The following is a 16,040-nucleotide window of genomic DNA, read 5'->3' as shown; positions in this document are numbered from 1 at the left end:
TCGGGAGCAGCCGCAACGGCTTCTTTCGTCGGCTCGGGAGGCATCGCAGCAGGGACACTGCTGTCGTTACCCTTTAAAACCTTGGGTTTGGTGGCGCAACCTCCCATATTTCCTCAGCTTTCAGAAACCAGATAGAGCCGAATCTAAACAATTTGTGGTAAAGAAGAATACAAAGACAGACAAAACGACAACGGAAACTAATTGATATATTTTCCAAAAAATATTTGTAATAAGAAGAACAAGTGGATCAAGCTGTAAAGGTTTTGATCACGTTAACGTTGATTAAGAGAATTATTACCATGTTTCTGGATTTATCAGTGGGCAAATGAAGAAGTTGAGGCTACAGCTATTAATATCTTTGTAAATGACTCCTTTTCAGCTTGTATTTTGGAAGGAGAAGGGAGCATATGCCATGAATGGAATTGGGTTGTAATAGAGTTGTGTGGGACATGTCAATGCACGTTATTTGAATATAACTAGTGATCTTAATTATTTAAGAGAGTGTTGTTCTTCTTAAATATTTTGTATTCGAATAGTTACATTTACAGGATATGTGCACATCATCAATAATTAAAAAAATATGATAAACAAATACTATCTTATAATCATCATAACATATTAAAAAGACTATTACAATTCACATTGAATAATAAAATAAAAAAATATTTTTATAATTTTAAATTCCATGTAATTTATGACCGAATATTGGCTTACATGTTCCGAGTATACATCTGTATATGCCTATGAGAATGGATTATTTAACTACAAAACCAAACCCAGATTTAACTACAAAATACAAACAAAATACAAAATGCCAAAAAGTCAACCAGTTAAAATTATTTCAAATAGAAGCAATGTCAAAGCTAAATGATTACATTAAAAATATTTCTACTTGAACAACAAAGATAAGAGTGAGAAGAAAGTTCAGTGATGAAAAAGATAATTTACCCTTAAAATATATACGATTTCGTACAATCCCTGTCGAAGAGAAGAGGACGACCATCTCGGCCTTTTTTCTGTTTCTCCACAAAAGGGATCATTTAAAAATAGTTAAAATCAGTTCTTTTTACTCAAAGAGCAAAAAACCAGAGCTTTGATCGGTGCTGCCACTTATTAGGGCAGGTGGTTTGGCATTGTTTTATCGGATTATGCAAATTTTCAGACGCCGAAACATCTTTCTACTCAAGAATTCGTTGATTCCCTCTTTCTTACCTGCAAAACAAAAGGCTGCTGCTGCTACAAGCCATGGCGGCTCATTTCATTCCACGCCTTTTACCTGTGAAAAATGGAAGAACAAATGGAATTTTGTGAGCGTTTCTTCTTCTTCTTACCTTGGTTTATTTATTTTTTATGTTTTAAATGCTATGGGTGAGCTTGAATTTGGATTTTTATTTTCATTGAAAAACAAGTTCATGAATTTGTATTAGAAATATTGATGGGTTCTCTGCAATGAATATGCCATCTTTTTAACTAAGTGTTCTGTGAATGACCGTGCTGACATCAAAATTAGACATGTTAAAAATGTCTAATTGGTGATTTCAAGTATTTAATGAAATAGTACTTCGAATTATCTAAAGGCTGAAGCAATTGATATGTTCAGCCTATGGAGCAAATCGACCAACTGTTAGATGATTGAATACTCATGTATACTGTTACTGTTAGCAATTTCCAACCTTTCCCCCAAATTGTTTATTCCTAGTTCTGATCAAAGTTGTTTTCTGTGTGAACAATTATTCCTACTTCTTACTCCCCTCTGGACTGGGAACAGCATAGAATTGAGCTTTAGATTTCAGTAATGTGGTAATGAATTTTGGATAATTATGTACTTTTCCGAGAAAGTTCGACAATTAACACTGATTTTTACAGGATAAAAGAAGCACTCAACAACCAACTAAGGTATGCAGCTTTGCAGGCTTTCTCATTTGCTCATGTATCTCTTAATTATCTTGAATGTTGATCCTGTTATATGAGATAGGTGTGTCTTAAGATTGATATTATTCTAGGCCTGGCATTTCGGCTCGGTCTGTTGGTGCATGATCTTTGTGTTCTAAGAGCATTGTTTGAATCCCCCTTTCCCACAATAGAATAATAAAAAGAAGATTCGTACTTAGACTGGGAACTTTTCTATAATCATTTAGTGCAAATAGACGCCTAATGCATCTCAGGAAATTATTTGCCGTGGTTAATTTTAATGTTTATGTTGGTCAAGTTATGGGCGTCATCTTCTAATAGGTTAAGATACTGCTATTTGTTAATTTCATTCTTCCTAAGTAGCTTTGTATGAACACTTTGCATTCTTCTGTCAGTTTACTTTCTTACTTCATTTGTTGTTTTCAAAAATAGAACTTTTCTGGCATTTCAAATATGAATGCAGAGTTATGAAAGATATGCAATACGTCAAAAGCGTGCTGAAACAAAGAGAGCTTTGAGAAATCTTTTCTTTAGTGACCGAGCCTCGAATATTTCATTTCAGGTAAACTTTTCTTGGACTCTTGTTTGATTTAGAACACTTACCTTATTGAAGGTGTTCACTTACATTGTCTCCATGCACTGTTTACATTCCCGGAGTTCTAATAAGTAAAGCAAGCTGGAACATTGCTTGAATTTCAACATAAGTGCATGCCTTGGAATTAATTTTAGTTTTTTCATTGTCTGCATTGCTGTAATTTAAATTATCTTATTTCGCACCACATTCCTGTGAAATATCCAAATAGACTCCAAGCATAGAAGAAGCTTATGATTTTAGTTACGCTGTTGAAAGAATAAAGTTGCAGCCTTTTGGAAGTGGCTAATGACAAGTTCGATCTCACTTTTTTAAGACTAAAGGTCATTTACTTCCCAAATAAACTAGTGGTCTCAAGTGTACAGCACCGATACCTTTATCCTGCTGCTCAATTACATTATACCCGAGATTGGGCTTATGCATTTCACTAGTACCTGAAAGGACATTATTGACTTATGCATGCCTTTGGCTGCTACATAGGATGAAGATCCAATATGGAAATTTGATGGGACAGACCGCTGGGATTCAGATGGCTCTGTTAAGAAGAACCAGTCGAGGTTTTCTGGACGATGTGCTGGGAAATCTAACTGCAGGAAAAGTAAACGTGAGCTTCAACTTTTTTCTCTCTTTAAATGATTTTAAAAAAATAACAATTGCCTCTTTCATGCATTATTTTCAGAGCTGAACCGGATATCTTTTTATATCCTGAATTATCAGCAACATAAAATAACTTTAGAGTTTCCTTGTGCACAGTAGTATCTGGCTTTGTTGGTATAATCTTAATGTTTTATTCATCGATCTATTATTTCAAAACAATGAGTAATTAACTCAGTCTGACATGATCGCAACCAATTACATCATTTCTTTCGTGTACAATTTACTGAATTTAGTAGGACGAAGGACGGAAAGGGGATTTGAATGTGTTCTTGTGCAATTACAGCTGCTCGTTTGAAAGTAGTATCTAATCTCATTAGTGAAATGCGGATTAATTTTCCTGCGTTTTAACAGTGGCATGCCCATCGGTGAAAAAACTTTTTCTTGTTCGATGGAATGTTGACTTCATATTTATCTATCAGACTAGATAAATAAGAATTTAAAGGAATCAGAGCTTTGGTTTGTTTATATAATCTTCATGTTGTGTATAATGCCTGGATATCAACCAATTGTTTGAGACAATAATAGATTAACAAGCTAAAATTTTACGACTGCTTGGCCTCATTTGTGACTAAGAAGTTAGACGTCTTTCTTTTACATGCACAGGACGGCTTAGAAGAGAGAGTTTCTCGGAGGACTTTGATAATCCCGAGACTATATTCGAATCTACATTTGGGAACAAGTGGTATACTTGGTCTTTTAGGGGCGATTTTACTTTCCGAAATTCAGAATCTGAATTTGAGTGGATAGAAAAATCGGACCGTACTAATCGAAGAACAGGAGAGCAGGACACTCCTAGTGAAAATGAGTCCGAGGATAAGGAATATGCAGTAGTGGGATCATGTTCTGATAGAGTGATCCTTGGACTACCTCCAACTGGCAGCTTAAAGCTCGAAGATGTTAAAAAGGCGTAAGTACTTTGCCTGTTTGAGTGTTTTCATGTTTAGTTTTACCTTTTCTCCACCTTTTTTATTTTATTTTAAATGATGTATTGTAAAATCATTAAAATCATCTTGCAGCTTCCGCTTATCAGCTTTGAAGTGGCATCCTGATAAACATCAAGGTCCTTCACAGGTTAGTTATATCCTTTTCAAGAACAATATGCTTATGCACTTGACTTAGTCGTGCCGATCAGTTGCGGCAAGTCGCATGATATCGACGTATTTACGCAGGCAATGGCTGAAGAGAAATTTAAAACATGTGTTGCAACATACAAATCATTATGTCATGCTTTAGCCCGAGGCGATTAGTATTCCTTCGAATTTAAGCTCCAAGTAGAGAATAACTACAACAGTAATGTATACTTTTTTCTTTTGTAATCTTTTAAATAAGCAATTCTCATCCACCCAAGTTCTCTTCAAAAGTTACAGTTTTTGGTCTCATAATTAACAATGGGCCATATATGTATTTTTAACAAGGGAACAGAAATTTTATAGCTTAAATAAAACATATGTATTTGCTTATGCAGGCGCACGAGTGAAATAATTACTACTTTATCAGAAAGTTCTAACCTTGTTGAATGCTGAGGCAATTCTACACTGAGTCATGCTTTACAATCACAAGCAAACCAATCAAAACAAACCATTTCCCACTTTTTTTCCTCACTTTTCGAAAGCTTAAAAATAGTTTATTTGAAAAACACAGTTTATTCCACTCACTTTGTCTCGCATAGTTTATTCTAAACATATGATGATGAACCTATACATTTATGGCCATGCTGTATCAAAAGAAACTTCTCAAAACTCAAATATGCTCTCCACACAACTATTTTACAGACGCTACACTCTGGACCCTGACTCACTTTAACAAAATTTAAGCATTCAAAAAAGGAAATTTCACTATTTGTCTCACTATCAACCAATATTTGCCATTGGAGAAGGATCATTACCTACAATTCGATAAGCATCTCCTTCTCCTCCTCCATCGATGTTTCTGGTTTCATCCCGAGTTTGATCAACATTCTCGCTTTCACCATCCTCCGTTGTTGCTGATTCTTGATGTGGTCGTTCTTCTTGAGCAGCCATCATGTGAATCAAAAGTTCTTCGGGTTTTAATTCATAACCGGAATTAACCGAGCCATCAATCCTTTTAGTTTTTTCTTTGTATAGAGCATCTAGTCGATTAAAGTAAGGACATGTCTTGGAATCCTGAGGGCGTTTCTTATTGCTTTCTTTCACTCTTTTGAAGTACTTGTTCATATTCTCCCATTTCTCTTTGCACCTCTTAGCACTTCGGTTGTAGCCAAGTTTTTCATTGCTGTCGATATCCTCCCATAGAGGGCCTTTGGGTCCATTGTCTTGATATTGCAAATCAAGAGTAGTCCTCAATCTTATCAAAGCCTCCGCTTCATCTTTGGGCCAACGAGAACTACTTAGGTGCATATAACTCTCGCTACCATTGCTATTTTCTTGCCTATCAACGGCTTTCTCGACAGCGAATGTGGTCTCGGGCAATTGCACCGAGGTTGATTGATCCGAAAACTTCTGTAGAAATGCTAGCACGGCAGCATCTTTAGCTGCTGCAATGGATCTCTCTTGCACCAAAAGCTCGCGCTCCCTCTTAATCCGAGCCAATTCTTGTACCTTCCATGCTTCCTCTCTAGTCATCCTATCCTGTTCAAACTTCTCTATTGCCTCTATAAGCTTCTTCTGCAAATTCTCTTGCTTCTCCATCATCTCCCTCATCAACCCCTCGAAATAGTCTGTCAGTTTCCTCTTTTTCTTTCTAGTCCCTTCCGATTCATCCGGTTCCTTACTGGAAGAAGAAGTCATAGAGGTAGAGGTTTCATTGAAATTCAAAGCTGGGTTTTGGACCGAAAACGGAATAGCATCATGGATAACATTCAAAGGCTCTACTGGGGTGTTGAAATTCCCACTGGCAGGTGCGAGCAAAGAAGGTTGATGATCCAATGCTTCTAATTGCTCAAAAAACCTATAATTCTTCCCATTTAATTTTCCGGACCGACCTCCTTTGGTTCTCCTGTGGTATTTGTAGATATTCTCAAATTTCTCTTTACATTTCTTGGCACTTCTAATATATCCCAGCTCAGCCATTTTCCTGATAAAAAAAACCCCATTATTGCACCTCAAAGTTAATTACTTTAACTTACCAAATTAATGTAATAAACTGAACTTAACTAACTATAAATATTAAAGATAATAGATTATTGAACCTGGGAGTGAATTTAAAACAAAATAGCATAAAAAACACTTTTTTTGCCCATAAAACTTTTTTACTGTATTTACAGCTCTCTAAGTTCTTTCAAAATAGTGCAATTAAACTAGAAGGAATTCAATATCCCAACATAAGTAAAACCCAAATGTTTCCATATTTTCTGTGTAAAACCCTACATTTCCCAGTAAATTTTCTCAGAGAAAAAAAATCCAAACATGGTTCAGATGAAAAAAAAGTAATAAAACCTGGAAACTTCTTCCCAGAGAGGAGACTTGACACCGGAGTCTCTAAAAACGACGTCCATTTCAGACCTTATCTTCAACAAAGCTAAAGTCTCTTGCATCGGCCAACGGTTCCCTGAAGAAAAATTCCGTTCACTCTCTTCATTCTCTAAGCTGACGTTGTCGGCGACTGTATTGTTTTCTGGGAAACTTGGATTTTCCATCATCACCAAACAGAGCAGTTCAGTAAATTAGTTTACAGTCCCCCAAAACTTAAAAAAGGAAAAAAAAGTGAAATTTTAATTGGGTTTTGCTTGAAGGTTTTGACAAAGTAAATATTTTTAGATTTATGGGATGGGTTTTTCTTTTGCCTTAAGAATTCTACCATTTTATTGGGTCAAGTAGGTAAGAAAGGTTGAGGTGAATTAGGGTTTCTTTTATAAGATAAGATGGGGACTGTGTGTGGGGCTGAAACCAAGCTGGTATTTTTTTTTCACATTGTTCATATTGTTTATAATTATGTTAAAATGGTAATAATTCAAAAATTTTATTTAAATAGTATGATTATAAGATAATATTTGTACAAAATCTTATTATATAACATTATATAGACGTAACTGTTTAAATCAGTAACTTCTAAAAAAATTAATATATCTGAACACTGTCAGGTTTAATTTTATCTACCATTTTGTCTTTGACTTTTTGAATGTTTGGATTCAAATAGTTTGGTCAACGCAAGTGTGCTTTGAGCAATTTGAGCACGAAAAGATACTTGGACTCTTGGCAAACCATTTGAAAAATTGAAAATTTGCATTAAATTTCAAAATTCAGTTAAGAATTAATATCATATTAATCATTTTTATATTTAAAACATATAAGTCTTGTGTCATATTAAACTATACATGTTAAAGAGAACAGTCCTAAATCTTAGTTATACCACAAAACTAAAATATTTTCATTTAAATAATTAAATCTTCAATCTTAATGGTTAAAAAGAGTGTTGTTCTCCTTCGATGAGGGTTCGAGAAGTTGTGTCTGCAGGGTGAAAATTGTCGATGACTAAGAAATAGTGTGAATGTATATTATTTATAATCATCCTAAATTATTAAAAAAAAAAAGTTGTTCGTAAGAAAATCTAGAAAAATAAGATGATTTTACGTAAGAAGTGTAGAATTGGTTCACGAAATCGTTTGGTATACGGAGATGTTTTCACATTACCTAGCAAGTATCAACTTTTTAATGCAAAAGTCTAAGCTTTCAAGCATGGTTAAAAAATTCATAATGTGGTCTTAAACTAACCAACGCATTTGCATGGGACCCATTTGATTGCGACCCACGGGATTAAAATATCTACACTTACAACTAATTTCTAATTATTTCGTTTTATATTGGTTAATAATAAGGGCAAAGTACACAAATGATCTCTCGATTATATAATATCATTTTATTAAGTCTCTTAACTTTTAAAAGTTATAAAATAGTCACTTGATTATTCATATGTTCTAAACTTGTCATTTTTCGTTAAAAATTGACGGCCTTTGAGTTGGACGTTAACATGCTGAATGAGATATGATAAAAATCTGATATATAACCGTTTGAGCTTTATTTTGTGAATCAAGTATTTATTTATATTATGTCGTCGAGTCAGTGCTTAGAAGTAACAACGATGTCTATAGACATTAATAAAATATGATTTTATCATATCTCAAACAGTATGTTAACGTACAACTTAGGTTGTTGTCATTTTTTTAATGAAAAATGACATTTTTGGAATATATGAATTGTCGAATGACCATTTTGTAACTTTTAATAGTCGAATGACTCAACAAAGCAACACCTTATAATTAGGGGACTATTTGTGTACTTTACCCTAATAATAAATATCATGTTCAAAATGCTTTATTTTTTATACTATAGGATAAAATACACAAATGGTCCCTCGAGTATAAGATACTATTTTGTTGAGTCCTCCGATTATTAAAAGTTACAAAATGGTCTCCCAATTATAAGAAGCTATTTTGTTGAGTCCCTTGACCATTAAAAGTTACAAAATGATCATATGACTATTCATATGTTTCAAACTCGTCATTTTTCGTTAAAAATTTGATAGTTATATGAGCTAGACGTTAACCTATTAACTGAAATATGATAAATAATATTTTAATGATGTCTTATGGCACCGCCATTGCTTTCAAGAACTGACTTGACGATATAATGTTTCAAGCACTTGCTCGACGACATAATATAAATAGAGAGTTGATCCACAAAATATAGCTCAAACGATTTAAGATCATATTTTTATCATACCTCAGTCAACAAGTTAACATCCAACTCAGACTACCTCAAATTTATAACGAAAAATGACAAGTTTGGAACATATGAATAGTCATATGGTCATTTTATAACTCTTAATATTTGAGAGACTCAACAAATCAATGTCCTATAGTTGAGGGATTATTTTATAATTTTTAATAATCAATGACTCAACAAAGCAATACCCTATAACCAGTAGACCATTTGTATATTTTACCCTATACTATAAAACTTCATTCATAAGATGTAGGTTTTAATTAAGCCACCTCATCAGTAGTAAAATACAAGTAATGCAACACATTATTGGTTCACAGCTGGAGGGACAAATAAACCTTACCTTAGATCAACTCTCTAACTCTAATTAATTACATTTCGCATCAAATTCCGTGCTAATAATTGCAATTACAACGAGACACCGATTTGAAGGTTTAAAATATGATTTATTTTAATACTTAAAATTAATTTGTATCAATATTTTTATGATTTATTCTTTTTAAAAAAATATTATTATTATTATTATTTTGGTGGCGTGATCTTTAAAATATATCGTCTCAATTAATTTGATATTTCCTTTTAAAATTAAAAAAAATGGTTTGAGAAGTTATCACAAATCTTTGATTAAGGTGTGATTGGACACTCCAAAACGGTTGTTGTTTTAATAAAATATTAATTTAAATTTTATTAAAACAATATTTTTAAGTCCACGTTCCAAAGAGTTAAGTTCGGGAGTTGATTACGCATGGAGAAGAGTTAATATCCCCACAGTGCCCTAAATCGGTACCTAGTCGATTGATTAGTTGTCTTTGCTATGAGATTTACAAGTTAGAATTTAATTTAATTTAATTTAAGATCCCTTTAAATAATACTTCTTGAATTTTAGGAAGAAAAACGATAATATTTAATTATTTCATATTGAGAAGAAAAGATTTTTCATGCATTAAAGCAGTCATTTCTTACTCCAATCGAAATAAAGACATATCATTATTCCATTCTTAAATTCATTATTAATTCAAATTTGTAACATCCCAAAATACGGGTTAGTGACTAAATTGTAAAACTTCAGAATGTGATGATTAAGTAAGATATTTGAATAGTGTAATGATTTGTTCGGAAATATTTCCTGAAAATAATTAATAATTATCAAAGGAATTAAGGGGCAAAATGGTCATTTAACATGAAAGATATTTTGTTATCTCTTTATGAAGAGATAAACGTTGGGGGGGAGTATTTAGAAAACTCTTCTTCTTCTTACCTTCTTCTTCTCCAACGTGCAGAGCATAAGGTGAGTTTTCTATTTGTTGGTTATTTGTTAAATTGAAGATTAGGTTTTGATCATTAGATGATAACTAAGCTTAAGGAAAGCTTAAGTTGTCTTATAATCAAAAGATGAAGAAGTTATAAGAGATTTAAGAAAACGAGTTTTTATATGAAATCATGGAATAGAGTTGATAAGTTGAATTTGACTTGTCATCTATGAGAATAAGAAGATAGAAGTATTAGAATTGTATTTAGAACATATTAAAATTTGAGTATGATTCTTGAATTACATATGAAGGATAGGATTTTGAAGTTATAGATGATTTTCATGGATATAAGTTGGTTTAAGTAATGGTAGTTGAGTTTAATGACATGATAGGGGTTTAAAATAGAAGAATTAAGTGAAGAATTGATGATTTTCGGGGTTAAAATACAATTTCTGGGTAGAGGGAACCGATACCCTATGAAGGGAATCGATTCCCCCTCTTGGACGAAAATTCCAGTATGTGCAGGGGAACAGATTCCCCCTGGGGGGATATCGATTCCCCGGGAACAGATTCCCCCTAAATGAAAAAATGGAATTTGATTCATTAAACCTATTTAAGTTATTAACATCAAGTTTAAAGTTTAGGCTTCTGATAGTTGTTTTGAAATGATATATTTATGTAGATATTGAGCCTAAACAAGTTCCAGAATAATCAAAGGATTATAATCGAATCAAAGCAAGGCTAAGGTGAGTGTAATTTTAATTGTACTTATATTATTGAACGAACATTGGCTTGCGATGAGCCAATGATGGATTTACTATGGTAAGAAGTGACTCCTAAAATGTTATTTGATATGTGACTCTTATATGTACATGAATACATGATAAGCATAAATATAAGAGCATGAAACATAAGATATATGATATGATATACATGATTATATGCATATGTGATATATGTTATGAGATATGACCAATGTGAATATATGAAATGACATATGAATATGCAATATGTGATATGATATGAAATATATGGTTACACATACATGTGGTATGTGACAGAAGAGAAAGAACAAGTGATGAGAAATATATTCATAATAAATGCCCATAGTATATGATACGAGAGCTATAGGTATAGTTGACATGCCAAGAGTCGAGGGTATTGTAGTCATTCGGGACGTAGTGGTCCTACGGGACATATATAGCAGTCCTTCGGGACGAATACTGAACAAATGTTCAGTGCCCCATGAGGGAATTTATACGAGCTGTGGTGACAGCATTTGGTGCACAACCTCAATGTACTCGCATACCTCTATTCTCAGTAATATACATGGGCAACAACAACAACAATTGAAATATAAATTAAAGTGAAAGTGATGCAAAAAGGTAAGTTTCATGTGTGCATGACTTGATTATATATGTCATAGGAAATATATCCATGCATATTGAAATATCATGATCAAATAGTAAGAATACATATTCATGAATCTACTGTTACATGTTTATTTATTGCCTCACTAAGTCTATGACTTAGCGTGTAAGTGATTTACACGTAGGTACCAAGAAACGTGAAGAGCAAGAATAGAAGTAGCAAGGACAATATTATTACTAGAAGATCAGATCAGAAGTAATCTACAAAGTATGTATTTTATTGTGTATAGAATGTTGGCATGTAATAGGTCGTTAATTATGAGTACACTGATCAAGTTTGTATTTTGTGGTCTCTTTTATGTAAATTAAAGTATTTTGTTTTAAACAAGTTTTAAATTCCCCGGGGTTTTTCTTTAAGTGTCAAGGTTTGAAAAGTCAATGTGATACCTCAGACTCGTATTCGGGTCGGGTACGGGTTGAGGTGTTACAGAATGCATAAATGATGATAAAATAAAATAAATTAAAAATTACCAACGAAATAAAGAAATATCATTATTCCATTCAAAAATTCATTATTAATTCGAATGCATGAATGATGATAAAATAAAGTAAAATAAAAATAAATTACCAATCCTTTTAGAGATAAAAAGGATGTTCGATTATTTAAAGGCATCGAGATTGGACCTTTTATAAGTTCTAACGATCTTTTCTCGAAGAATTTAAATAGACGAATATTTCTTTCGTTTCCAAATTTTAAGCGTAATCAATTTTTCGGGTTTTACTTGACGGGACACATTTTTATTTTAAAATTATCGAAAGTGATTTTCTTATAAGTCAAGACAATCACTTCACACAACCATAAAATTAAAAGGTGTTACCCTTAATCCAATTATTTGAATTAAATCAAGTTATACTTGTGAGGATCATACATATTATGCGGAAGTGATGTCATGTGACTAAAAATATTGAAGCATACATAGGAAAATAACTACCATGAAGAATAAAACAATCACGTAATAATAAAATATGTGTATTTAACAAGATATTATAAGCTTGTATACATGTCATAACATATAATATACGCGTGACTTATGTTTACCAAATAACAAACATAAATTATATTAAATACATACATGTTTCGGAAAGCAAAGATATAAAACCACGCGTACCATACAAAAATATTGATAAAATAAAACAAAATCTTTGGAGGCTAAGTGCACCAAGTCTAGTGTCAAAATCATGGACTAAAATGAATGAAGTTATAAGGGAATAGATTCAACTCTCGGGGCTAAACAAATATGCGCATTGTAAACACCTATTTTTATTCGGACAAAAAAATATTATACCATTATTATTATTATTATTTTATATATATTTGTTGGGTTGTAGTATGATAGATTATCTACTTGGAATCCCATGAAATCCGCTGTACTTGACCCCATTATCTGACATTAGAGAGTAATGGCTTTGTGGGTCCTTAAAAAGTGGGTTTTAGGTGCATTGGTGGCTCCTGCCACTTGCTTGATAAGGCACGGCTGCTCTAGCTTAGTGGGGGGCGGGGGGGATGGCGACGAGAGAAGCCATTTTCCATGGCTTCAACGTTGGCGACGTCTCTCTCTCCTCCGCCGGTACCTATGGAACTCCAAGTATCCAATCGTCAAAAGCTGCTCAATTCTATTCGCCAACACCTTTCCGACGCATCTCGCCCCCATCACGACTTCGTTCTCCTCCAGGGAGGTGAAGAGAAAACGCGCTATTGCACTGATCACCTCGAGCTCTTCAGGTTACCTGCTGATTATGCTGTTTGGATGGGAGAAATAAAGCCAGTTTCCTACTTTCAGGAAAGGTACATGGTTAGCATGGTAAACTACACTGATGAGATTGCTCAGGTCTTGGTTGACCAATACAAGGGTTCTGGAAAACCTTTATTGTTCCTCTTACATGGGGTTAACACCGATAGCAATAATTTCTCAAAACCTACAGAGTTTGAGGGAATAGAAAAATTTGAGACAGATTTAACAACTCTGCTTCCTATATTGACCGAGTGTCGAGTTTGCAAGTCAGACTTGGAGCTTGCTCTTATCCAATTTGCCAACGATATAAGTTCTGAAGCTCATGTTGAGGTTATGAGAAAAACCAAATTAGGCATGAAAGAGCATCAACTGGAAAGCATGTTTCTTCGTCATACCTATATGTACGGAAACGGTAGGCACTGTTCATATACATGTATTTGTGCTACTGGTGAAAACAATTCTGCTCTACATTATGGACATGATGCTGCTCCTAATGACAGGATCTTAGAAGATGGAGATATGGCCATGCATTTGAGGTAGGAGCCCGCCGTCTCTTAAGTGTACCATATTTTACACATTTTTTTAACATTTTTTTCTCTTAATTTATTTTTTTCTCTTTAATTATTTAGTATTTATTTTTTTAATCTAACATTTTTTTTTATTTTTTTAGGGATAATTTTAACAAATAAAAGGTAAATGATTTGAATTGAGTATTTAAATTTTAATTTTAATTTTTGCAATTAAGATAACCGACAAATTAAATGGTATCGAAAGGGCAGTTTAAGGGTGCTAATCCTTCCTTGACTGTAACCGACTCCCGAATCCGACACATTTATGGTAAAACGCATATCAGGTAAAATGGTGTTCGATCAACCAATTTTTCATAAAAAATGATCGGTGACGGCTCTAACGTTTTTTTAAGTCGAAGCCCAATTTTAGGCCCACCCGAAAGAGGGTGGCGACACACATCATTACAATATGGGATTAAATCGAGCAAGAAATAAATAAGAAAGCTCAAGTATACTTTTTTTTAAAAAAAAAGAGCTTATATCACAAAGAAACAAACATGTTTAAGGACGAAAATTAAATTATCATAATATTCATGGCTCAAGTTAATAAAGATAAAACCAATACGAAATTTTGATTCAAGACCTTCAACAAAGCATCTCGATGTGCCTCAGAGCTCAATAGAAGAGCAAGGATCGAGATACAAGCATGTAGCTTGTGCAACTGTTCAACGATGCTATATTCGTTGTGTTTCAAGAATTTCAAAAATTCCACAACCTCGTTCTCGGTCACTGGCTCGTTGATGGCTGGTTCATCCACTTTCATCAATAAGTCAACTTTCTTTCCTTTATCAGTGGTAGATCGTTTCTCACGTTCTTTGGGTTGAACTGAGGATTAACATCTCTCACTCCTAGTGAAATGGCATACTTGCCCCATTTATTCTTTCTCCTTCTCCATATTGTCCATCTTACACTCATATTTCCAAGGAACTTGCTTATTTTCTTTGTAAGGAAATGGAGATGGGTTTATCACAAAAAGTAAATTTCATCACAATTAAGTTAAATTATAACATCAAACAAAAAATGTTTTAGTGACAAAAAGACATATTACAACAAAATTTATTTTCTCAATATTTTTATTTCGTCACTAAATTTTTTTATAACTTTTTACTGTGACTAAATAATTTTGTTAAAATTTGTTGTTGTGAAAGAATATTACTTGTCACAATTTTTTATGATGATAAATTAATATTTGTTATTGTGAAAGAATATTACTTCGGAACTACTTGGCTTTACTCCATAACCAAGTCCACGAATGTAACCATATTTTGAATTTAAAACTTTTTCTAAAATTTGACGTCCGTTGTCCGATCAACCAATTTTTCATAAAAAATGATCGGTGACGGCTCTAACGTTTTTTTAAGTCGAAGCCCAATTTTAGGCCCACCCGAAAGAGGGTGGCGACACACATCATTACAATATGGGATTAAATCGAGCAAGAAATAAATAAGAAAGCTTAAGTATAATTTTCTTTTTAAAAAAAGAGCTTATATCACAAAGAAACAAACATGTTTAAGGACGAAAATTAAATTATCATAATATTCATGGCTCAAGTTAATAAAGATAAAACCAATACGAAAGTTTGATTCAAGACCTTCAACAAAGCATCTCGATGTGCCTCAGAGCTCAATAGAAGAGCAAGGATCGAGATACGAGCATGTAGCTTGTGCAACTGTTCAACGATGCTATATTCGTTGTGTTTTAAGAATTTCAAAAATTCCACAACCTCGTTCTCGGTCACTGGCTCGTTGATGGCTGGTTCATCCACTTTTATCAATAAGTCAACTTTCTTTCCTTTATCAGTGGTAGATCGTTTCTCACGTTCTTTGGGTTGAACTGAGGATTAACATCTCCCACTCCTAGTGAAATGGCATACTTGCCCCATTTATTCTTTCTCCTTCTCCATATTGTCCATCTTACACTCATATTTCCAAGGAACTTGCTTATTTTCTTTGTAAGGAAATGGAGATGGGGGTGTGATTATCACCTTAGGAGTTACTTTTTCTACCACACGAGTTTTCGATGTGATAATTAAGGGACAATTGGCATTGTAAACTCCCCTAGAAAAAACCCTCGGATGCATAGATCTCTATTTCTTCTTCGTCAGTGGCTTATTTGTAAAACTTCATTTTCTTATCATCCATCATCCTTTGTACTAGAGCTTGGAACTCAGGACAATGTTGTATGGTGTGTCCTTCATGA

At 33.4% G+C, this 16,040-nt stretch overlaps 3 protein-coding genes across 3 annotated transcripts; 2 read left to right on the top strand and 1 right to left on the bottom strand.

The window, feature by feature from the left end:
- The first annotated feature begins 1,045 nt into the window (after positions 1–1,045).
- On the top strand, positions 1,046–4,598 carry LOC120122915. The gene is made up of 7 exons (XM_039141957.1): positions 1,046–1,307; positions 1,867–1,896; positions 2,375–2,473; positions 2,984–3,107; positions 3,764–4,067; positions 4,177–4,231; positions 4,330–4,598. The coding sequence occupies exons 1-7, from the start codon at positions 1,149–1,151 to the stop codon at positions 4,405–4,407; spliced, it is 849 nt and encodes a 282-aa protein (XP_038997888.1). The 5' UTR covers positions 1,046–1,148; the 3' UTR covers positions 4,408–4,598.
- Positions 4,599–4,788: 190 nt separating this feature from the next.
- On the bottom strand, positions 4,789–6,884 carry LOC120122914 (trihelix transcription factor GT-2-like). The gene is made up of 2 exons (XM_039141956.1): positions 6,577–6,884; positions 4,789–6,214 (listed from the first exon to the last, which is right to left on the bottom strand). Exons 1-2 carry the CDS (start codon positions 6,777–6,779, stop codon positions 5,011–5,013), a joined length of 1,407 nt encoding a protein of 468 aa, XP_038997887.1. The 5' UTR covers positions 6,780–6,884; the 3' UTR covers positions 4,789–5,010.
- Positions 6,885–13,068: 6,184 nt separating this feature from the next.
- Positions 13,069–13,812, top strand: LOC120123094 (xaa-Pro dipeptidase-like). The gene has a single exon (XM_039142084.1). It carries the CDS (start codon positions 13,069–13,071, stop codon positions 13,810–13,812), a length of 744 nt encoding a protein of 247 aa, XP_038998015.1.
- Positions 13,813–16,040: the final 2,228 nt, after the last annotated feature.

The sequence above is a fragment of the Hibiscus syriacus genome, unplaced genomic scaffold, assembly GCF_006381635.1.
Source record: "Hibiscus syriacus cultivar Baekdansim isolate YM2019G1 unplaced genomic scaffold, ASM638163v2 tig00110388_pilon, whole genome shotgun sequence".
NCBI lineage: Eukaryota > Viridiplantae > Streptophyta > Magnoliopsida > Malvales > Malvaceae > Hibiscus > Hibiscus syriacus.
Note: the sequence above shows the minus strand (reverse complement) of the source record. Positions and strands in the feature narration are given on the sequence as shown.

Excerpts from the sequence above, each read along its gene's own strand:
- LOC120122914 (XM_039141956.1), bottom strand. The coding sequence starts at position 6,779 with ATGATGGAAAATCCAAGTTTCCCAGAAAACAATACAGTCGCCGACAAC. Across the intron at positions 6,215-6,576 it reads CTCTGGGAAGAAGTTTCCAG|GAAAATGGCTGAGCTGGGAT; the intron begins GTTTTATTACTT and ends TTTTTTTATCAG.
- LOC120123094 (XM_039142084.1), top strand. The coding sequence starts at position 13,069 with ATGGCTTCAACGTTGGCGACGTCTCTCTCTCCTCCGCCGGTACCTATG.
- LOC120122915 (XM_039141957.1), top strand. The coding sequence starts at position 1,149 with ATGCAAATTTTCAGACGCCGAAACATCTTTCTACTCAAGAATTCGTTG. Across the intron at positions 3,108-3,763 it reads TAACTGCAGGAAAAGTAAAC|GACGGCTTAGAAGAGAGAGT; the intron begins GTGAGCTTCAAC and ends TTACATGCACAG. Across the intron at positions 4,068-4,176 it reads CTCGAAGATGTTAAAAAGGC|CTTCCGCTTATCAGCTTTGA; the intron begins GTAAGTACTTTG and ends ATCATCTTGCAG.